Below are 22,394 nucleotides of genomic sequence, written 5' to 3' on the forward strand. Positions count from 1 at the left end.
GCTAACAATCATAAATTCATCCAAACTGACTTAAAAAGGTAGATTCTTTCTGTGCATTTCCAACAACAGCAAAAGAATAACTTCCATAATTTATTTTATTAAACCAACAGCAGCATGTGCATCAAGGCCCTCATTTTCTGTAAAAGATAAACAACTTAACATACAGTTAACAGATGTTAGGTTTCTAGTAAAGAGGTGAAAGGAATTGTCTGGTCAAATTCCAGTGCTACTACTTGTCATGAAGCAGGAAAATATTTAAAAAATATTGCAACGTGAACTTATCGGCTCCTAACAAGCCATCCTATGCCCTCATTACAGTATCATTTGCATTTCTTCCAAGAACTTCATAATAAACCCGGATCAATTAATGATTAACTCCAGAACTCTTCGACATAACAGACCATAGGTCCAAGGATTTCAAAAAAAAAAATAAGCTTCTACTTATAATAAGAATAATTTAGTTAACTTAAAAGCACTATTTGTATATTCAGATGACTTTTTGCAATACACTGATACAGTATACACAAACATCTTGGAGTAGCTATGCAATACGGGCATTTACAGAACACAAACAAGCAAAACAGTTCTGATAACATATGCAGTCAACGCAAAATAAAAAAAGCTCTTTAAAGTCTTTAGGTAACTCAAATAAACATCCCTGTTCAAAAATGGATTCTTTTCTGTCCACTGGTCAAAAGTATCTTTGTGCTTGTAGTGTTCAGCTTTATTTGGAGGGTTCTCCCAGCAGATGGACAATGAGCTCATAGGTGGACAGCACTATAGCGGTGTTGGGGATCTGTCTGATGAGCTGTGGAATGAGTCCTCTGTAAAAAGCTGCGTATCCCTCTTCCACTGCCACAAGGCGCGCCGTCTGAAAGAAGTACTTGTATTTGCTTCCCTCTTCTCTTAGTCTTGTCCGAATTACCTCTGGAAAACACACCAAGAAAGGTTGGTCATTAAAAATTAGGATACATTTCTGCAGACCCCTTTTCTTAAATTCTTATCCATCAAATTTACTGAATTTCATTTATTAATACTGTAAAAATCCCTGGCTCTTTCGATCCATTTCATTTATCCTTGCTGAATAAAAGCATGACTTTTTTTTAATCTTACTGACCCCCCAACTTTTGAATGGTAGTGTATAAATATCTACATTTAATTTTTGTTGTGGTATTTACACAATACATTACAATTCAAATATTTTTTGTGATTTTTGAATGAAGTATTTTATGCTCACCACAGCTGCATTTATTTGATCTTAATTTAAAAATATACATCAATATAAGTAAAATAGTGAAATATTATTGCAATTTGACATTACATTTTAAAATATATTCCATTAGAAAAGTTATGTATTCCTGTAAATTCCTACAATGACAAAGCTGAACTCGCCATCACTCTAGTCTAGGTCACATGAGCCTTCAGAAATCCTTCTATTATGCAGATTTAGTGCTGAAGAAAGATTTCTTGATATCTATATAAAACAAATTAAAAAGGTTGCTTCTAAATATTTTGTGAAAACAGATTTTTTGCAGTTTTTCCTATTATTAATAATTGCATGTTGTTGCAATAACTAGCCAAAACAATTTTTTTTGTACTATAAAAATATTATTTTACTGCATTTCTCATGCACAAGTCCTGTCATAAAAGTGCAGGTCTTAGTGCTAAAGAGGAAGCAACCCGTTTATCTTTAGACAGACTGGCTGATGCTGGTTTACACTGGCTGACAGGTAAAAACAACCTACCATGTGGATAAGCGATGCAGGAGGCGCAACCCTTGGCAAATGCAGCAGCTACCATGAGGCCCAGGAAATCTGAAGCGCCTTTTTCTGTGTCTGTGTCAGGTGTGGTGAATCGACTCTGTGCTAGGTGCTTCTTCAGCGTCTCGTAAATAAGGAAGCAGATCATGGTCTCTGAAATGCCAGCGTACGACGCTGTCAGGCCCCGGTAGAAACCTCGCATACCTTCAGTCTTGTACACATGCCGCACACATTGTAATGTGTTCATTTTCTTCTCCCCAAGTGCCCTGGAGGACGAAGAGACAGTCGGTCAGGTGATCAGGAAGAAATGGATTACAAAGGTCAAGAATTTAACACGATTAACTCTGAGGTAACAGTTCGGCTTTCAAAACCTAGTTTAGGCACTGAATAGAGAATAAAATCAAGGTCAAAGACTTCGAAAGGTTTACTTGCAACTTTAATTTGCATTGCACAATGTGGTTTGTGTGTGGAGTGGGAGGGAGAATTAAATGCCAGACTATTTTCAGACTGTACCATCTGACATTCTTCTCTCATTTGACTCTAGCAGTTTACTGCTGGCGCTTTTTATAGCACAAATGTAGAACATGCCTGCTAAGCCCGACGCCTGCGTCAAGGTGGATATTTGCACTGCAGCAGATTGGTTCACATGCTAATCATCATGACATCTGCATAACAGAGACAGCGCAAATAGTTTGTACGGAATTTGCCGGAATGGCAGTGTGAAAGGGGCTTTACTCTCACACGCAAAAGGACCACAACTCAAGGGTCTAAAACAGATATGGTGTCATGCCCTCATGCAAAATCCCTATTGAGAGTAAAACAGGGTGAAAGTTTACAGCATTAACATACTTCCTCTCAAGCTGCATTCTTGTTTTGACCATCCAGATGGGATTCATCAGGGAGTTTGTGACGAATGCTGTAAGAAAAACAATGCAATTAGTGATTCAAACACCCACTTTCTTTGAAAGCATCGAATAGTTCTGAGAAACATTATATGCAATGTTGCATAAAAGTTCTTTTAAAAACCTTAAGGCATCACCTGCAAAGCCAGCCGAGGATATGTGCACAATTCCACTGTTTGGCACAAAAATGCCATTGAAAGCCTCTTTCGACTTTGAATAAGCTGCAAAATAGATGGCCCTGAAAAAGAACACAAGGAGAACAGAATCTCAGCGACTTTACTCGGTTGAACTCAACACCCCCTGCTTCCTCTCTCTACGCATGACAGTGCAGTTCATTATAATATGAAAAAGGCCGTTCACACTGAAAGGCTGCCAATGTTTTATCAAGCAAAACAGCTTGCAGTGAGAGTCCCTGACAGTGCAGTCCGTTCTCTGTGCTGAATGTCTGGAACAAACTGCACAAAGAGCTGAATAAGCACCCAGATCTAATGCCATGATAACTGTGGGAAACAATGAATGAATTTTCACAGAATAAGTACATCCTAGAGGAGTGAAGAACAACATTCTAGCTTGCTTATAAGTAACTTTAATTTTAAATGTAATTTAGCAAGCTAGCATGAGAAATCTATGTCTATTGTTTCTAAGAAAAAAAAAAACTCAATAAGAAATAAATTTACAATACTTTTTTTTTTTTTTACTAAGAATTGTGTTACTTTTTTTACCTTATCCATCTAAACATCAACTACTTTTCCTAATTCAAATTTAAGTTATAGGGAAAGGTACAGTTATTGTTATGAAGAGATTTAGTATACAATTACATTGTACTATTATTATTATACTTTTTTTCCTTAATTCAAAAATTCATGCTTCAAGGAAAGGCACGGTTATTGTTAGATTGAAAACAAAAATATAAACATGTTTTTGAAACCAACTGAACCAGTACCTTGAGGGAGCAACACCAACAAGATTTGGGCCCAATCCTCTGAATAGAGATTTTGGTCCCTCTTTCTCTAGAATCGACCTGATGAGGACAGAGAGATGAGATTTAGACCGATGTAACAATACGGTGTGCCATTTCAATCAAGACTGCATGAGACCAGTTTAAAATCCACCTACACAGCTTGTTTGGAACACTGCAATTATGCTGCACAACTTTCCACACATTTCATGACACCTTTACACATATTAATTTCCTTTACAAGCCACCCATATGACACAACCCTTCTTTATCAGATAAATACTGAATGTTGACTGATGAATCATGCTTCTCACAAAGTGACTTTCCAGAAGTTCTTTTTGTCATTACGGCTTGATAATATATCACATATCACTTCCATTCAAACATCTACTTCAATACTTTTCCCTTAAACTAGAAACTATTCAAAAATGAGTCACAAGGTAAATGCTTCCTCGTAAAGAATTAAGGCTAAACATGGTGTCCTTTTTTAAGATAGATATTGAAAAGTTCAACTAAATTGAAATGTCTCTCTTGAGGTTTCGAAAGTCACGTAGACTCATACACTCCCTCAGAGACAGCTCGTGTTTGTGGCTAGTAACCCAAGCACAGCAAGGCGGCATCATGTGACAGTGCCGGTTCCTGAGAGCAATGCCATGCTGGGCCCAATTACCCAAAATAGACATTGACAGGGAACACTTGCAATCCCTCTTGCCTTTACATAAGACAAACCCCACCCCTTGTCATCATCATCATCATCATCATCATCATCATCAACTGCTGCAGCTAACAGCAGGATAAGAGCTGCTTTACTCTGCTTTCATCCAGAAGATCAAATCCAGTTGCTAAATGCATCCACATAACAGACTTTAGAAGTCAAGCAGTGCCGCCCCATATAGGTTCCGGATCTACATTCAGGGTGGATGACAGTGTCATATTGTTTGTACTTCCTTGCTTACCGTAACACCTGTAGCAGGCCAGGGGTGACGGGTCCCGGTCTAATGACACCAGCACCGTTGAATGTGCCCAGCTGCACCTGGAAAACAGGTCTGAGGGTGAGGCCAGATGACTGTAGTCTGGTTTTTAACACCTCCAGGGGGCAGGTCATGATGGCACCCACGGTTCCACCACATCTGTGGAGAAAATACATACTTTTATTAAGCAACTCAATTAGTCATATGTAACAGGAAAGATTCTTTCAAATAAATGCTGTTCTTCTGAACTTTCTATTAAATCAAAGAATCATAAAAAAAAAAAGAACATTTAAGTTGCACAACAGTTTCAACATTAAGAATTGTTTCTTGAGCTCCAAATCATATTTGAAGCATCATGTGACACTGAAGTAATGACTGCTAAAAATTAAACCTTGCCATAAATATAAATTCTGAAGAATTTTGCAACCTAAAACTTGGGCTGTGTCCAAAAAAGGTTGAGGACCTCTAGATTAAATAAACAGACAGAATTTGATAAAGGTTGCTGTTACATTTGCTGTTTGAGGTCACATTAAAATCCAAACTAAACTTTAGACGCAAATATATGTGCAAGTGTCAGCAACGCTTGTGGACAACCTTCCTGGCTGTTTTAAGAGTCAAGAGTATGAGAGTGAGGTCAAGGAAAATAAACTGAACTTCATTAAAATGACACAGCGTGACGTATGTGACATTGATCGGGATTCACGTTACAAAATAAAAGGATTAAAGTCCTCATTGGCTCTAAATCAAATGTTAAAAGAACATGACCATGTAAACAAATGAAAAATGAAAACAACAAAGCTAACTAAACAAAAATCCAGTCCAACTTGTAAGACATTTTTATAACCAAAGTACATAGCAATTAGACTTAATCACCTGTTATGCGTCTTGTTTATTTCTAGTGAGACTTGAGGCAAATAAATTTGGAGATGTTAAATCACAGATCATGTTTCACATGAGTCAAAACAGGTTGACACAGGTCACAGGATGTGTTAGAGACGTACAAGACATGTGAAGAACACAGTGCCTCTAACCTCAGGACAGCAAAGGACAGATTAATCACAAATCTGTCTGAGAGGCACATTCAGTTACAAGGGCAGACGTCCTCAACAAAAGCCTTAAGCCCAACACTGATGCAAGTCTCCTCTTGACTTACTTCACACAGCTTTCCTTCTCATCCAGCTCACGGAGCACCAAGGGGAATGTTTTTATAATAGACCATTTTGTAGCACAAACAAAGCTTGGGGCATGATTATATAATGCCCATGTTTGAATAAAACAAACACGCAGATGTCTGTGCCCTTCACAACAAGTCACCTGAATCTAACTAATGTTTAGTTGAGATCAAAACCTGAAATTATTCACATAGAACTTCAGTTATATAACTGGAAAATAGCTGGTTACATTCTTCTATGCCTATCCAGCTTTCAGCATATATGAAAACAGCAGGAAACTTAATTACATTACAGTTTTTTCTGACCTCATTTGAGGACATAATTTCTGCCTTCAACAAGAGTATTTTAACCCATTAAAATTTTACTTATATATATATATATATATATAGCTACTGAGTTATATTCACAATTTATATCTAATATGAGCACTATACAATACATTTGAATCACATAATGTTTTTATTATATACTAATATTAAGATTAAAAAAAAAATACACTCCAAATGATACAAACTAAAATACTGATATATATATATGTATATATATATATATATATATATATATATATATATATATATATATATATAATAATAATAATCAGTCAAATGTTTTGCCAACAGTACAATAACTGAAAGTCTATCATTTAATTATTGTGCAATAATTCGACTTTACCAAATTACATTATAATTTCACAAATTTTATTAAGGGGTCTGTGTACATGGAAAAAAAAAAGACAAAATTTATTTTTATCTTCAACATTATTTCAGACACAAAAACGCATGTGAAATTTAAGCTAAGACGTTCACTTCAATTGTGCTTTTTAAAAAAGTACACGTTCACCTTCATTCATTACTCTTTAATCTAGCACACATGCTTCTGCATTCTTGACACGAGTATGAAGCTCTCTGTCCTTGAAAGAAGCAAGCACTTTTACAGCTGCATTTTACTAAGAGCAGGTGGCAATGAGCAGCCTGCGAAAAGCCAAGGCATTGAAATGCTTACAAAACACAGGCGCGTTCTCAAGAAAGTATGACTTTCGTGAATGCAAATAGACATCAACAGCAGTCTTTAATGAGTAATAGATAAGGACTGATATTAAAAACGGGTCGTAAATAATTGCGGAATGACCTTGGATGCATGTAAAGACCATAGACTGTATAACGACGCTTCTATTTACATATACAATATTCTGTGTAGACGACTATTTAGTCATTTCATAAATCAACATTTCACATGCATACATTCATTTTTAGAGGCAGAACATGAAGAGCTCGCGAGAGATGAACCTCGTCTCGTCTTTCGTAGCTCATGACATTATTACGTAATGCAACACACTGCTCGGTGTTTTTGACAGGCTAGACCCAAATAAAGTCTTTACTCTCCAGGCAACATTTTACAACAGTTAATAAAAGTATTATCAACTTATCTATATAATAATGTCACCTGAGAACCAAACAAGCTCGCGTATTTTAACAATCTAAACCGCTTCGGTCGCGTGACTGGATGCTGCGCTGGTTAGTTTCATCGCTAGCTAAAAACTAAAAAGAGCATTTGAACACATCTTCAAAATATCACAGAAGATACATTAATAACAGAAAAAAAGTATTAAAATTGATTACTCTTCTGTGATGAATGTGACATTAAGGTCAAACGCCGCATTGCGTTTAAAGCTGCTGTCGACCTTCCAGTCTGAAGACCGAATATAAAAGTCATTTTCACTCACCCCCCTGCGAAAAGATGTAACAGCGTGTCTTTCTGCGCCATTTCAAAGAGCCATTATACCTAAAAAAAAAAACGTTAGACTTGAAACAAAAACTAAACGTAATCGCTTGGGCCAGCGGCCTGACGTTGCTCGACAACCGGCTTCTTTCGCTTTAAACCCGGATAAGTACCCTGGACACACGTCATAGGGGCTGGCCGGGGGTGTTGTCCATGACGTCACGCCATCAGTTTATGCACAAACAAAACTGTAAAATCAAACGGCTGCAGAATATCAGGAGTGACATATAAAAGGTTAAATACGGATATATTCGCAATAATCAATCATTTTTACTGAGTGAATTTATTTAATCTGCATAGTTCCTTAAAGTTATACAGTTCTTTAATCCAGAAAATACTTAAAAATGCAAATGTAATCAATATTTTCCTATATTATATAGCCTATTTCCTATTTTTCCTGTATTCATGAACGTGAAACTTAGGAAGTCAATTAACCTATTTTTTAATTTTAATTTTTATTAATAGCTATTGGGATTTTTATAAAGCTAGAGGTACATGAAGCTTAAGTATGTTTAGCTATTTAATATATGTAACAATTTACAGTGTATAAAAGGTTAAATACATAAAAAAAACACTGTCAGTCATTTTTATGTAGTCATTTTTATGTAGTCATTTATTTGTCATTATTTTATGATTTATGAAAATATTAATTTCTGCAGTGCCACATACTTAATTCTTGAATTTAAATATAATTCATTATTTTACAAATGCAAAAAATGTATATTATTTCCTATAGAGCACCCTAATGAATAATTTGCCAAAATAGACAAACTTAAATGGTGGAGACTCCTGCAGTATATCTGTTGTTAATATTGGAGTGAATATGATACCATATCTAGCCCTCTGGCATGCAAAAAACATAATTGGACAGACAAGCTGCTATGAGCAAAGCAGCCTATGAGAAGAGGGGGTGTGTGAGGGGAGGGAGGTACAAAAATATAACAGCACACCTATTAACTATGTACTGATAAGTAGGCAACATTATTATGCAATTAAACTGCACAACTAGGACACCTTTACACATTCATTTCCTTTATAAGCCACCCATACAAAATAACTCTTCTTTATCAGATAAATACTGAATGTTGAATAATGAATCATGCTTCTCACAAAGTGACTTTCCAGAAGTTCTTTTTTGTCATTATGGGTTGATAATACATTATATCACTTCCATTCAATCATCTACTTTAACACTTTTCCCTTAAACTAGAAACTATTCAAAAATGAGGTAAATGCTTCCTCATGAAGAATAAAGGCTAAACATGGTGTCCTTTTTCCTTTTTCAAAAACATAATTGGAAAAGCGAGCAGCCTATGAGAAGAGGGGTGTGTGAGGGGAGGGAGGTACAAAAATCTAACAGCACACCTATTAACTATGTACTGATAAGAGGGTCATTGAGAGTTGTTGACACTGCACTGTGTTTGCTAATTATGCTGGATAACCAAAAAAAAGAAAGAAAAAAAAAAGAAAGAAAAGAATAAGAAACGTAAACATCATCTTGTTGAAGATATCCATTGGTTAATAATAAACCCCCTACAGAAAAACACCTAAAGTTCTCTATTGTTTTTATTTTAAGGCTGCAGTAAACATTTATGGTTGATAGACATCCTGTAGGACTAGTTATTCCACATATATTTACATTGCCTTGCAGATAGTGAAACTATAACCACAACTTCTACTCTGTTTTTGTTTAACTGCTTTATTTAAATATAGTTTTTTTTCTAGTTCTGATTGTGTTCTCAACACATTTAATGTACTAAATTTAAATTCCTAAATATAAGACTTATTAAAAACATAAGACTCAATTATAGTTACTTTACCATTTCTGTTCACATGCCTTTTTTGACTAAATGAGTTTTGATGACAGACAAGTCTTGGCTAGACACTTTACTTACGTAACATGTCTTGGCAAGTGATATTACTGTCACATATGAATTCTATTTTTGGAAAACCTCAGATGAGAGCGCATGGATCTAATATTAGCTTTATTTACCTGCGTCTCTCTCCAAGGGAATATCAAATATAAAATGACTGAGATGTCCTGTGGTTTGATTTTTTTCCAAATGCCTGCAGATTTATAGTAGGCTACTGAGTTCAGATAGGTCATGACCTTCGTGGTCAGAGTTTTGCGTTTTGGATCCACCATGTACACAACAGTCAACAGACCACTTTTATTAAGCAGGGGATGTGCAATGGTGCTGCCAGCTAAAACAAAACAGGATATGAATTTCTTGGTTATAATGACACAAGTGCCAATATTTATTCAAGACACATACATGTAATTAAGTGGAATATTCACTGATATGTTCTTGAATATATTTTAACAAATATTGTATACATCATTTTAAATACATTGAAATATTCTATAAATAAATGTATTTCTATATCTATCTATCTATCTATCTATCTATCTATCTATCTATCTATCTATCTATCTATCTATCTATCTATCATAATTTCTATTTTAATCATTTATTTTCTTCTGTAAACTATCTGGAATATTATTGTTTTTCTTTTTTTTTTCTTTTTTAATTATCCCTTCTTGTATATTTGTTGTAAATATTTGTCCCTTAAATAAATAAATACGTAAATATCAGTAGCACGGGTTTATTTTCTGGGAAATATGCAACACAGAAGAAACATGACGTGAGAAAGACACTCGTTCTCGGTTTTGATAATGTTAGACTTTAAAAAACACAAGATTGATTTATAACACATTTCTATTATTCTATTTTTTACTTTTTTAGAATATCGGGATGTTTCATTGGTTTTTATCCACGATCCACAAAGACAATGATAATTTTCCGTTCATGTTTGACCATATTTTGGTGATATTTACACTTCCCAAAACAACCGGGATGATCCGTTCAGTCTGATCTGACACAGGCAAAAGATTCGTCTCTGACATATTCTACAGAACAACAGCTATTTGTACCGATTTGTACCAGAACCATAACATATCTGGCTCGGAACCTTTGAAGGTTAAATCCGTTCTAAGGGGAACCTCCACACTCATGCACCGGAAATAGACGGAGTCACATTGAACATTTTTTTAAACTGGCAAGGTATGTAATCTGATTGGTATTTTTAAAAAGAGCATAATAGTTGCCTGCTTGTTTACCGATTTAATAATGTCTATATATTTATATATACTAACTAACTATCTATATACTAACGTATATCATTTTAAGCTATGAAGCCAAGCCAACTCCTCCAGCATGAACTGAACTGCCTAGTTACAGTGTAATCTAACGTATAACGTGATATTCCTGTCAGTATATCAGTTTTATGTGTTTATAGATGTGTGTGTGTGTGTGTGTGTGTATATATATATATATATATATATATATATATATATGATGTACCTTGATAACAGTGTTGCTATTGTTAAGGCTAACGTTTCAGCAATTGTCTTATTTAAATCTTAAATACATAATATTTTCACGCTTTTTCAAATTTTTACCTTTTCTTTAAACGTATCCTATTTTCTTTAAAAGCCTGTTGTTTATTTACTGACCATATTTACTTTAACCATGTCTTTTTGGTTAAAAATACACTAACTTATTAATACTTAGTGGCAAAGTTGTTGGTTGTGATGGAAACCACAACTGAGGGATACTAGTAGTAAAATATATATATTTAAAGGTATTTTATGTGTTTATGCTTAAAAAGATACATCCATTGCTTTGCAAATAATTTGTTTCCAAGGCAGCTTTATCGTGACCTTTATATATTACAAAGAAAATCTGTAAAAATCATCCCCAGGACATAAAATTGCTTTATTATATTTTCAGTCCATGATGCTCTTGAGGGTGCAACGGCCATAGGACTGTAAAGTATGTTTCTTCCAAGGGTGGTTTCACGGCTGAACCTGCTTTCCAAAGTGTCTGGTAAAGCTTATTAAATTTCGCATCAATAACACATTTCATTTTTCTAGATAATTTTACAATGTCCTATACTTTTTCTTTTGTTTTCCAGGTTCATTGCAGAACCAGAGCCAGGCGTTATGCAGTGTTGTGCAACACTGTCATTCTACTCATTTCAGAGCTCTTAAATATTCAAAGAGATGCTTCACTTCAGCTGCTGACAACAAACTTCCACCCAAACTATGGACACCTCTTGAGCCAGAGTTAGAGGAGGTCCTTGTGCCCCGTAAACTATCAGTTTCACCCTTGGAAAGCTGGCTTTCTCTGCGCTACTCTCTCCCCCCATTGCTGGAGGCTTCACCGCCTCTGGATGAAGGTGAGATTGTGGGAAAATCCACAGTGCTGCCTCCATTTGCAGTGCCTTTACTGGAGGATGGGGAAAGCTCAACACCACTGAACTGCAAGAATGTGCTGCAGATCCGACGAAGGAAGATGAACAGGCACAAATACAAGAAGCTGCTAAAACGGACCAAGTTCCTGAGGAGGAGGGTGAGAGATGTCAGGAGGAAGAAAAAACAGGTCAGTTATTTTAGTCATCTAGACACCAAGAGTAAATAGTGTTTTTTTGTGTGTGTGTGTTATGTGATTTTAAATATAACTAAGTATATTCAGGGTTTCTGTGGTGTTAAATATGTTGTAAAAAGTCTAAATTTATCATTCGACAAATTAAGGCCAAAAAAGGTCATAAATCTGAGTTGTTTTTTTTTCCAGTAAAAATATGGAAAAATACTTAAAGGTACATTTACTGATATGCTAATTTTAATATAGGAAGGCATGCTTTCTGATAAATCTGACTAAATTAAGCTATCTTAATTGGGGTATGAAAAGTTGTTTTTGTAATAAATATTTCCGAAGCCCACTGGCAAATTTGTTCTTGTTTTAATCATTACCTCACAAGCTCAGTTTCTCAAAAAACATGCTTCTGAAGGAAATGTATATTGATTTAAGATTCTTTAGACATTTGCACTTAAAAAAATACAGGAATACAGAGGAAGAACATCACTTTCTTTGCAGTGTGATCAGAAGGTGCCGTAAAAGTGATTTCCTTATTCTAGTGATTGGGTGCAGAGATATTCAAGTCATAAGCTGTGTGTGTATTTAGTTTTTTGGGTTGCATCAATTAAAAAGAATTGGGTATCTGTTGGAAGTTGTATTTTCAAACTCTGAAGTGTTTTGTGAATGCAAGACATTCATATTTAGAGGCCATACTGAAGATTTGTGTTCCATTTAATTCGTTTTCTTAAATTTACAGGCTAAGTTTGAAAGAGATCTTGCCCGAATCGTAAGGCGAGCTGGACTAAAGAGAGCCCCAGATGGATGGACAGCACCACAAGTCTATGTCAGAACAAGTCAGAATAAAAGAGATTAATTAACATCTGTGCTATTTAAATATTTTTAGACTTGTGTTTGTTCATAATACCATTCACTCTACTGTTACTTCATCTGGAGCAAAACAGTGACCTGAAATCCATATGTACTATATATATATGTACTCATTACTGCAATAAAAATGCCTCATATCCCACCTCTTAGTTGTGCAATGTTTTAACAACCCATATCACCTACACATGATATGAATGACACAAACAAAAGCCATCTCCTTTTTTTTTTTTTTTTTTTTAGAAACCATATTCTCTAATCACCACTAGGGTGAAGCAAATCATCTCCATGCCTACTGTAGTGTAGTTTAATAAGTATCTTATGAGTCCTGAGACTCACAGGCCTCTTTCCAAAGCAATGATTAAAATGAAATGACATTGTATGTCTGTAATGCTTTGGAATAACCTGTTAAATGTGAGGTGCATTTTATTTGAGTTCATTATAGGATTTTACTAAATAATTTGTATTATTACTGTATTATATATAAGTTGTTTACCACCGTCATTAAATATAATAAAATAAATAAAATTCAACTATTCCACATAATTAAGTTTAATATTTGTTGTGTGTGTATATATATATATTAGGCTATATTTTCTTTTCGTTTCTTTTAGTTTCTTATTTTGGTCAAGTCCCCAAATACGTTTTTATTGTGAGATATGATTCTGCGTTGCTGTTGAAACCCGGTTTAAATTTTGAAATATTAGCAGGTAATGTGAGAGAGTTTAGTATTTCATGATGTTAAATATTCTGGAGGAGGAGCATGTTCGTGGTCCAGACAAGCAGACAGCAAAGATTTAGTTTTCTGTCGCTGGTCGACGAAACTCCTGAGGTGAGGTAACAGTCCTCTGAAAAACATTTTCATCTCGCACCAGAAATAACAATCTCTTCACCACTTTTCGGACATGTTTCTAGCGCCATACAGTAAGTAGCCAATTTTTTTTTTTTTTTTACGAATTTCCATACTTATTTTATATTATTTTTTACTGTTTTTATTATTATTATTATTTTTTTTTTTTTTACCTACACAACACTGTGTTGCATCCTGTGGAATTGTGCATTAATATGCATTCAATTTTGTCTTTAATACATTTTGCCTTTTTAGAAGTCTCGTGTTGGCGTTCTGCCAAACTCTCCTTCCCTTTGTTTATCAGGTTTCTGTGTCAAAAATATGTGCTAATTTGTCTATATATTTGGCAGAACGGTATAGATTAAACGTTACTTCAGCTGCTTTGTTTTTCTTTCTGTTAACCTACAGCACTCCTCCCGCCTCCTTCACTCTTTAAATTGTATAGCTTTGTCTGATTAAAAGAGTGTGTTGTTGTGATTCACGCAGTTATGACTTACCTCTGACTAAAGTCAGTTCTGTGTATTAGTTATGAACGTCAGTGAGTCACCGTCTTCATTCTGCATCATCAGCAGTAGTAAACTATGTGTTTTCCTCCACATCTGCTGCTTCTCATGCAGGTTTGTCAGGGAAATATTGCAACGTTTTCTTCATGAATTCTCTTTTATTTCTGTTGAGTGTAAATCCTGGTCTGAGAATATAAATCAAATTGAATTACAGATGGGGAAAACCTAAAGTTATTTTTGCTCTCCTTGCATTAAGTTTATTTTATTTTATTCTTTTTTTTTATTTTAAATAGACGTCTTTTGTGTGGAAAGACATTGTCAATGTTTAATAGTCTTCTTGTTTAAACACTCATTCATGTAAAGACAATTACAGGGTTTGGGGTTTTTATTTTTTTCTTTGTGGCCACACTTTGCTTTCCATCTCATTGTTTAGGCTCTTATAGAACACAACCCTCCTAAATCTAATCTCTTTTTCGTTCATATTAATTTAAGTTTTTACTTTACTTTTAATGGGACGTTTCTTTATTTGCGTTATGTCTGTTATGACCTGTTTTATAATATATTAATTGTATTACAGAGGCAGACAGTCTTGCATTCTGTTTTTATTAATGTATTTTTTCCCAAATCTCAAATTCCCCCCTTGCATTCCTCACATTAATACACAGCTGGTGTTGGATGGTGGCAGTTGTACTGTGACCTTGACCATTTCTGTTTCGTGACCATAGATAGATTTATTTCTGATTAGATGAAATGTTCTATAGTTTTCGTGATGGTTGTGGAGAGGCCTCCATCTCTTCTGGATTACAGTTCTGACTGCTGAGAGGGAATGAATGGATCCTCTGTGCTGTTCATCTTTGTGTTGGCATAGCAGCAAACGCAGCATTTAGTAATAAGTCTTATGCAGTTCTGAATGTTTTAATGTGTCTGCATTTACAATATGAACACTGACTGATGCAAACAGTGATTTGGGGCAGAGCTTGGTGTTTGAAACATCTACAGGGCAGATGCCAAATTTACATATTCAGATGATGTCATTAAGTGTGACTTCTAAGTGTGTTCTTGTTCTCATTTCAGTCTGGACTGCCCTAATCTTACCATGTGGTAAGTGAACAACAAAACACTTGTTTGGTCGAAGTTTCCCTTTTTTTGTTATACGTTATAAACCCAGATTAATATATATAATGTAATATACGTTCATTTATTTTAGCCTGGGCACGAAACAGCTTGCCAAGTGTGGTTGTGGAGGCAAGGAACATTACTGTTCCAGCCGGGTCTGATGTTCTACTGCCGTGTCATAACCAGCGGATGGTTTGGAGACAGGATCGCCTGCGGGACCGTCAGCGCGTCGTGCATTGGGACCTGATCCGGGACCAACCCGATTACACTGTGGAGCGCATTTTAGATATGTTCTCAGGGGGAAGAGAGCGCTTGTACAACGACTACAACAAGGGCCGAATTACTATTTCAAAAGACGCCTTCAGTGATGGAAATTTCTCACTAGTTATTAATAGTAGGTTCATCCTTTAAGACCATTACACGTCACTCTTTTGATTCTTTTTCTTGTGATATTTAATACCTGCCATTCTTCTGTTGCTGTGTTGTTTACTCAGATGTGGATGTGAATGATAAAGGTATCTATACCTGCAACCTACATCACCACTATTGCAAGGTCCACCAGTCCATTCCAATCCAGCTCAACGTCACTAAATCACGTAAGAGAATAAGCTTCACATCTATTGTTTGTTTCTAAACTGAAAAACACAAGAAAGGAAGCCTTTTTCCACCCCAGAATTAAAAATTAGAAGAAGAAAAAAGGTGATCGCAACTTATTTCCCAACTGTGACTTTATTTTACACATTTGAGAATGTTTATTTCTCAGTCATGACAAAATAAGATATATGAAACAAATCCTAGTGTAAGATTATTATTATTATTAATACTATTATTTTTACTAGTTTTAAATCTAGCCACAAGACCATGACCATGTTGTTTTAAAAGGTGTATTTAAGGTCATACAAGATTTACACATGGATATTTATTAAAAGGTGAAGAACCACCATCATGGCTTACTTGCCAAACTACAAAGACTGTGAAGCATATTTTATTTGATTGTACTGTTTTTAATCTAAATAGACCATGGCTTTAAAAACTGAATAAACAAATGAATAAGTTCTCAGTCATGACTTTATATCTAAAAACTGTGACTTTATACCTTTCACAAAATGACTTTCTATTCCTATCGTGACTTTTTATTTTGCAATACTACTTTTTATCTCCCAATATGGCTTTATATTACTCAAAATGACTTTATCTCACAATTATTAATATTTGATCTTGCAATATGACTTATTTCTCATATTTGTGTCTTCATATCTAACAATGTGACTTTTTATCACACAATGTGGCTTTATTTGAGTATAAATTTTAGTAAATTTAAATAGTAGTAAATTTTTTTTATATACTTGTTAAGGAGCTTCCAGGCTTCCATAGTGTGTCATTTCTGTGTTTATAACCAACCAAGTTGAGGATAAAAAAAAAAATATATATATTTTTTTTATAATAGGTTTAATTTAACACAATATCAATTAAACATTATTATAATTATTATAAAAAAAAATTCAATCTCTGCAGCTCGAAAGGAAAAACGTGTCTGGGATGGTGAAAAATCAGTTTTTGTGGTTCTGGTGGGGAAGAGTGTGGTGCTTCCCTGTGTGAACCGCAGGCAATTGTGGACAGAAAGTCAGAGGGACGAGGGCCAGCAGCAGGTGGTCCACTGGGACTGGCAGGCACCTGGGGTCACCCGTGACCGAGCAGACCGCCTCATTGATATGTACGCCTCTGGAGAGAACCGCCAATACGGGCCGCTCTTCCTCCGGAATAAGATGAACATCTCAACCGATGCCTTCTCCATGGGGGATTTCTCCCTGAGTGTCCACAACATTCAGCCCTCTGATAAAGGTCTGTATTCCTGCCACCTTCACCATCACTACTGTGGCCTACATGAAAGACGAATCTTCAGGGTGATCGTCGGCCCTTCTGTCCAGCCTTTGCCTCCAGTGCAGGCCTCTACTGATGCACCAAAAACTCCTTCTTCTTATCCTGTCCCACCTGCTGATGACCCAAGTAAGAGAATACTTTTTAATGTGATTTAGTTCTTTTATTGTTTAGCAATAGTGAAGGGATCTGTCTAATGATTCTTCCAAAAATTCTGCATCTTTTCCTTTTTTGTTGCATGACAGGCAAGACTTAAAGAAAGCTCTTTAACATACATTTCTGCTCCTTTGCTCCTCCTTTTACATGTATATTTGGGTTTGTGGGAGGAATGTTGTCTGAGAACTATATTTACTTCCTGACTTTTTTTCTCTGTTTTCTTTTCTGCTCTGTCCTCTCCAGTATGCAGTGGGAATTTTACAGTAATCTTTCCATGTCACTCTGTTTTTGTTTTTTTTTGTTTTTTTTTTGAGCGGTCTAAAATGCCTTTGTCTTTTGTCCTTGTTCAGATTGACTCACTCCAGTCATTTAGGCTTTGTCATTGCCTTCTCTGTATTACAAAACACTTGTAAAGATGAGTTTGTATGAGTAAATGTTTTCAACAGAAATGCAGTGAATAGGTCATAAAGGAGGTGGGGGAGGTTTTATTGGAAGAGTGCTTCATATTTCCCCTGCTTAGCAATGGCTGAGCTCACTTTATAAACTATAACAGCCCCAGAAAAGGTCACAGCAACGTCTTGCTTTCTTCTGGGGTTTGCAGATTTTACCATCATTGCTCAGACAATATTCCCCACCTTGCATTGGCAATGGGCTGATTTTTGACATGGAAAGCCACATCTGTACAACATCTGGTCCGCTGTTACTGTAACATGAAAGCTCAAAGCGGGTATGGTCTGTGTTAGATTCACATCTTCACATGTCTGTAAACATGTTGCCCCACTTTACTAGAAGTAGAAAAAGATGTGGTGTCAGTCAGCTATCCTATAGATTTAGTGCATTGTCTGAATGTGACCTTGTATTTTTAAATTTTTAGTTTTTTTTAATACATATATTTACAGAATATTTATTGAAAAATGTTAAATAATGTTAATTAAAAAAAGAATAATAATATTGCTATTTTTTAATGGATATTAAATCATATATTTTTTAAACTTACTGTAAAAAAAATGTAACACTATCTAGAGGTTAATGCACATTCAACAATTTAACTTGGATGAGTTGAAATCCGTGTTTATCCCAATCCCACTTCTTCCCTCTTTTGTTCTCTACGGCTGTCCTCTAAACAACTGAACAAAAATGGCATTATAAATAATACACAAAATTTTTACACGTGTTGTATTCCCAATACAATTTGCGTTGCTAAATACATCAGTATTATACAAATATGAATGCTTACCATGTGCAATTCATTTGATTCTTCATTGCGATGAGACATAATGACTCATGAAGTAATCATAATGTCTGTTAGTTTTAGGAGGAAGAAGTCATTTTTTGTGTTGTTGAGCAGAGAACAAGATTAGACAAATGACAAAAGACAAATTAGACAGTGAGTTTGTTTGGTTTATTTGGTCGTATAAGCACTACTGACACATGCGATCCCTGAACATTTAGCAGATTAAATCAAAATTCCCCCTGTTATTGTGCAGCACTAAATAAGTGGAAAATGTCTCCAGACAGACGGACCATGAAGTGCTGGTATTTTTCTCCGCCTGGACTATCGCTTCCCGTTCTTGTGGTTTGTGTTTTTTTTTCTCCATTGCTGCGGCATGACATCAGGTCTGGAACTCATTACGCCTGTTTTGACCATTCTCTCCCCTCTCGCCTGCCAGACCTGATGAAATGGGAAAAACTAACTAGTAATCAGGGCTTTTCAGCTTTCTTTCTTGTCTTTTAGCACAACATAAAGTAGTTAAATGTTTATATAAAATCAGATATTTAAGGGTTCTCATTCATCTGGTCTTCTCATGTTTTCTTTTCCTTCTTGGTGAGCAGATAGAAACATGGTCGAAGCGCCTCATGTGCTCAATGTAATTCTGCCTGAGAATCAAACTCACCCCTTGCACCAAGTGGGCTACATCCTGGCAATCTTCCTGCTGCTTCTGTTAATGCTCATTGTCATCATTATGACCACGAGGCACTGCAGAAAAAAAAGTAGGACCATGTGGATGACTGGTGAACTGAAACATTTAAATATATAATTAACACCTGTGAGATTATAGGCTTGAATCTTACTGAAAGTTCTTTTGACATTTCGTATTATATCTGTTTCAGGGCCTGAGTTTGAGGTTCGATGGTCTGAACGGTAAGAATTCAAATAGACTGAAAAAGTCCTCCAGTTTTGTCAATTCAGCTTCACAGTATTTGATTCAGTGTTTTTGAGTCAATTCAAAATCCACAATAATCATTTTACACTCACTAATACATAAAAAGCATAACTTTGGCTTTACTTGGCAGGGGTCGGAGGACATCAGTTGAGCTCGATGCCACAGAACTCCAAGCCTACAATCAGGAGGACTTACGACTGGGTAAGTGCAGGCACATTTTCCAGGATTTCTCTTAAAGCTGAAGTAGGTCATTTAAAAATCAAGACTTTATGAAAATAGACTGTTGATGCTATAACTAGTGCTCTTGAAAGTCTAAAGAAGTGTGATTTTGGTTTGCAAGAATCATTTTTTTTTCAGTATTCATAAGAACAAGACTCTTGGTTTAATTAAATAAACAGTTTTTTTTTTTTAATTGGTTGATTATTTTTTATAGCAAGGAATTTTCCAGTGAAATCTGATGAATATTAATAGATGATGATCATGTTTTCATATTTATATCAGCATATATTGAAGAAATCCCTGTATTTTTATTTAGACTACAAGAACAACATAATGAAAGAAAGGGCTGCGGCAAACAACTATACCTCTCCAAAAGTCATTGATCTAAACAGAGGTAATGTTGTCTCAATTAGTGAAGCTCGTTCCGGACGAGCAGAAGCATTGTGATGTATTTACACACTCTTCCTCTGTGTTCCTCTCTCTCAACCGAAGAAATGGAGAGAATGTCATGGAAGTGATTCATAGTGAGCTGCTGGCTGGTCCAGAGCATGCTGCATGAGAAGAGATTCAAGGACTTTACATTTACATTGAGAAAAGGAACGGGATTAGTCTTTCTACAGCAGAATTACTACTTAGATCTTATAATACTCAAATTCTGTTGATATTGGTAAGTCAATTCATTTGATATATTTTTCTTATCATAATCGCCGTGTACCGTACTGGTAATCTAATGAATTCAAGTTAAACATATGTCAATTGTGGTATAGAGCAATTTGCTGAATTCAGCATTAGTTAGTCTTCTGTGCTAAATTCCTACATTTAAAAAGTCAAATAGCTCAAATTCTGTGTGGTAGAAACCACTGTAAGTGTCTGAATCTGAATGGAAATTTCTCAGGAAGCAAACAAATAGCTGTGGCTTCAGGTCTAAATCGTAAAAGATGGTACACAGGTGAACCTCAAAGGCAATTAAATGTGTTATTGTTGTTATTCTGATGTATGTGTATCTACATGTTACTTCTCGTATGAATATTGAGCCCTGTTGACCCGGACTTCTTCGGTCCATTGGTTTTTCGCCTTTATCTTTTCCCATCATCAGTTTTTCACCAGTTTTGGTCAGTGATGTTCATTTACACATGTTATGAAGCATTTATGCAGTAGGTTTTATTTGATCTAGAGTGTGCTTTTATCTTTAAAATGGCAATAAATGATCATCTTGGTATAGATCACCAATGTACAAATATAATAAAGTTTATTCTGAAATTTTTTTGTGTAATTAAGATTCATTTTTTTCATATGTTAGACATTGTCTCTATTATCAGCTCTATTATCTACATTCTTTACTTGACAAAGTGCCCAGTAACAAATGTTGAGCCCTACTGTTAGCAGATTATTAATTGATATCATATGTCCTGCAGGAATGGGGTGCCGCTGTGCGATATTTTGTAGAAAAATATTTTGTTTTACAGTAAGTTATGTAACTTCGGTAACAATGTCAAATAAAAATACAAATTTATTAAATAATCTAGAAATCCAGTATTTTATGCCATCGGCTAAAATGTTTGCTGTAACCTGAAACTGTATAGCAATAATTAATTTGCCTGCATTAGGAAGTTCATTAAACTCACAAGTTCATCCAACTCAGTTATTTACTGTAACTGTTGAGCAGGGCATTTCAGGAGACAAATTAATGCTCTCAGTACAAACTAAACAAAGAAAAGGAATCTTTCAGAATACTGAACTCCAGTAAGTTTAATACATAATAAAGGATGTTCACTTTAACTGTCGCGTGCAGTGAGACGGAGTGTGAAATGTTGTGAGCACTGAGTTTGATTGACTCTGATTGGGACATGAAGTTTGTGTGTTACTTTTGGTACCTGTACGTGTTTCCTAAAAACTTAAGGAGTACAGGAAGTATAGAGAAAAACAGAGCTGCCCCCTGCTGTTAGAAAATATACAGTGACACAAATATATCTATCTATCTATCATCTAAATTTATGAAGTTTATAAAATTTAAACATTTTATATTTCTCATTCATGTTATTGTCCATGTTCTATTCAAATGAAGTATTGAAAAACTGATTTGTAGAATTTTGCAATATAACAATACAATTAAATATAAAAGTTAATGTTATTTGTGGAAAAAAAGATTATTGTTTTGGGAATGTTCTAATCTAAGGTACATGGTTTTTTGTTATGATGATGTGATGATTTGTTCCTCACTGAATTGTGAGACGAATCTTATATGTTTATAATCATAAAGGCAAATGGAATGGAACAATATGTATGTTTAAAAACTGACATTAAAAAAGATATTTGAAAACAGCATCTAAAGTAAATCACTGAAAGCAATACAAAGAATTTAATTTGTACAATTGTAACAATTGCATAGTTCTGTATATTTTCCTACATATCCCTGACATGTTTGATTATATATTCTCGTTTGTCTAATTTGTTCTGTTCTAAATGAACAAACAAATAAAATTAACATTTAGATTTTGATGCCTCTAGTGCAAGAAAAAATATTTTTGTGATATGTAAATCTATAACATCAATGACAGTAGTTCTCCGTTTTGTTAATGTACAGACAACAATTCCATGCTATGCCTGATTTTATTTATTTATTTTTATGTCAACTTTTGAAATGTATTGTTTGATACCC

At 35.0% G+C, this 22,394-nt stretch overlaps 3 protein-coding genes across 4 annotated transcripts; 2 read left to right on the plus strand and 1 right to left on the minus strand.

The window, feature by feature from the left end:
• Positions 1-77: 77 nt before the first annotated feature.
• On the minus strand, positions 78-7,686 carry slc25a33 (solute carrier family 25 member 33). Its single transcript, XM_052593985.1, has 7 exons — positions 7,487-7,686; positions 4,577-4,750; positions 3,606-3,683; positions 2,800-2,900; positions 2,610-2,676; positions 1,746-2,026; positions 78-927 (listed from the first exon to the last, which is right to left on the minus strand). The coding sequence occupies exons 1-7, from the start codon at positions 7,525-7,527 to the stop codon at positions 725-727; spliced, it is 945 nt and encodes a 314-aa protein (XP_052449945.1). The 5' UTR covers positions 7,528-7,686; the 3' UTR covers positions 78-724.
• A 2,767-nt stretch (positions 7,687-10,453) lies between these two features.
• Positions 10,454-12,993, plus strand: aurkaip1 (aurora kinase A interacting protein 1). Of its 2 annotated transcripts, XM_052594713.1 has the most exons (5): positions 10,454-10,607; positions 11,337-11,432; positions 11,521-11,784; positions 11,886-11,987; positions 12,721-12,766. In XM_052594713.1, the coding sequence occupies exons 2-5, from the start codon at positions 11,381-11,383 to the stop codon at positions 12,723-12,725; spliced, it is 423 nt and encodes a 140-aa protein (XP_052450673.1). In that variant the 5' UTR covers positions 10,454-10,607; positions 11,337-11,380; the 3' UTR covers positions 12,726-12,766. The 2 variants fall into 2 exon arrangements, with proteins under 2 accessions (XP_052450673.1, XP_052450672.1); XM_052594712.1 differs by having other exon boundaries at positions 10,465-10,607; positions 11,521-11,987; positions 12,721-12,993.
• Positions 12,994-13,639: 646 nt separating this feature from the next.
• Positions 13,640-20,998, plus strand: mxra8b (matrix-remodelling associated 8b). Its single transcript, XM_052594711.1, has 10 exons — positions 13,640-13,772; positions 15,276-15,302; positions 15,409-15,711; positions 15,812-15,913; positions 16,833-17,324; positions 19,185-19,343; positions 19,464-19,494; positions 19,647-19,717; positions 20,052-20,129; positions 20,228-20,998. The coding sequence occupies exons 1-10, from the start codon at positions 13,754-13,756 to the stop codon at positions 20,251-20,253; spliced, it is 1,308 nt and encodes a 435-aa protein (XP_052450671.1). The 5' UTR covers positions 13,640-13,753; the 3' UTR covers positions 20,254-20,998.
• The last annotated feature ends 1,396 nt before the right edge of the window (positions 20,999-22,394 follow it).

This window comes from Carassius gibelio, chromosome B23 (assembly GCF_023724105.1).
Source record: "Carassius gibelio isolate Cgi1373 ecotype wild population from Czech Republic chromosome B23, carGib1.2-hapl.c, whole genome shotgun sequence".
NCBI classification, from domain to species: domain Eukaryota; kingdom Metazoa; phylum Chordata; class Actinopteri; order Cypriniformes; family Cyprinidae; genus Carassius; species Carassius gibelio.

Bases quoted from the DNA above. Each gene is read 5' to 3' on its own strand.
- aurkaip1 (XM_052594712.1), top strand. From the start codon at position 11,381: ATGTTTCTTCCAAGGGTGGTTTCACGGCTGAACCTGCTTTCCAAAGTG. The intron at 11,433-11,520 runs GTAAAGCTTATT...TTTGTTTTCCAG, and splicing joins CCTGCTTTCCAAAGTGTCTG to GTTCATTGCAGAACCAGAGC. The intron at 11,988-12,720 runs GTCAGTTATTTT...TTAAATTTACAG, and splicing joins TCAGGAGGAAGAAAAAACAG to GCTAAGTTTGAAAGAGATCT.
- mxra8b (XM_052594711.1), top strand. The intron at 15,303-15,408 runs GTAAGTGAACAA...CATTTATTTTAG, and splicing joins TGCCCTAATCTTACCATGTG to CCTGGGCACGAAACAGCTTG. The intron at 19,495-19,646 runs GTAAGAATTCAA...TTTACTTGGCAG, and splicing joins GAGGTTCGATGGTCTGAACG to GGGTCGGAGGACATCAGTTG.
- slc25a33 (XM_052593985.1), bottom strand. From the start codon at position 7,527: ATGGCGCAGAAAGACACGCTGTTACATCTTTTCGCAGGGGG. The intron at 2,677-2,799 runs GTGATGCCTTAA...TTTTTCTTACAG, and splicing joins ATCCTCGGCTGGCTTTGCAG to CATTCGTCACAAACTCCCTG. The intron at 2,027-2,609 runs GTATGTTAATGC...TTCGTCCTCCAG, and splicing joins AGAATGCAGCTTGAGAGGAA to GGCACTTGGGGAGAAGAAAA.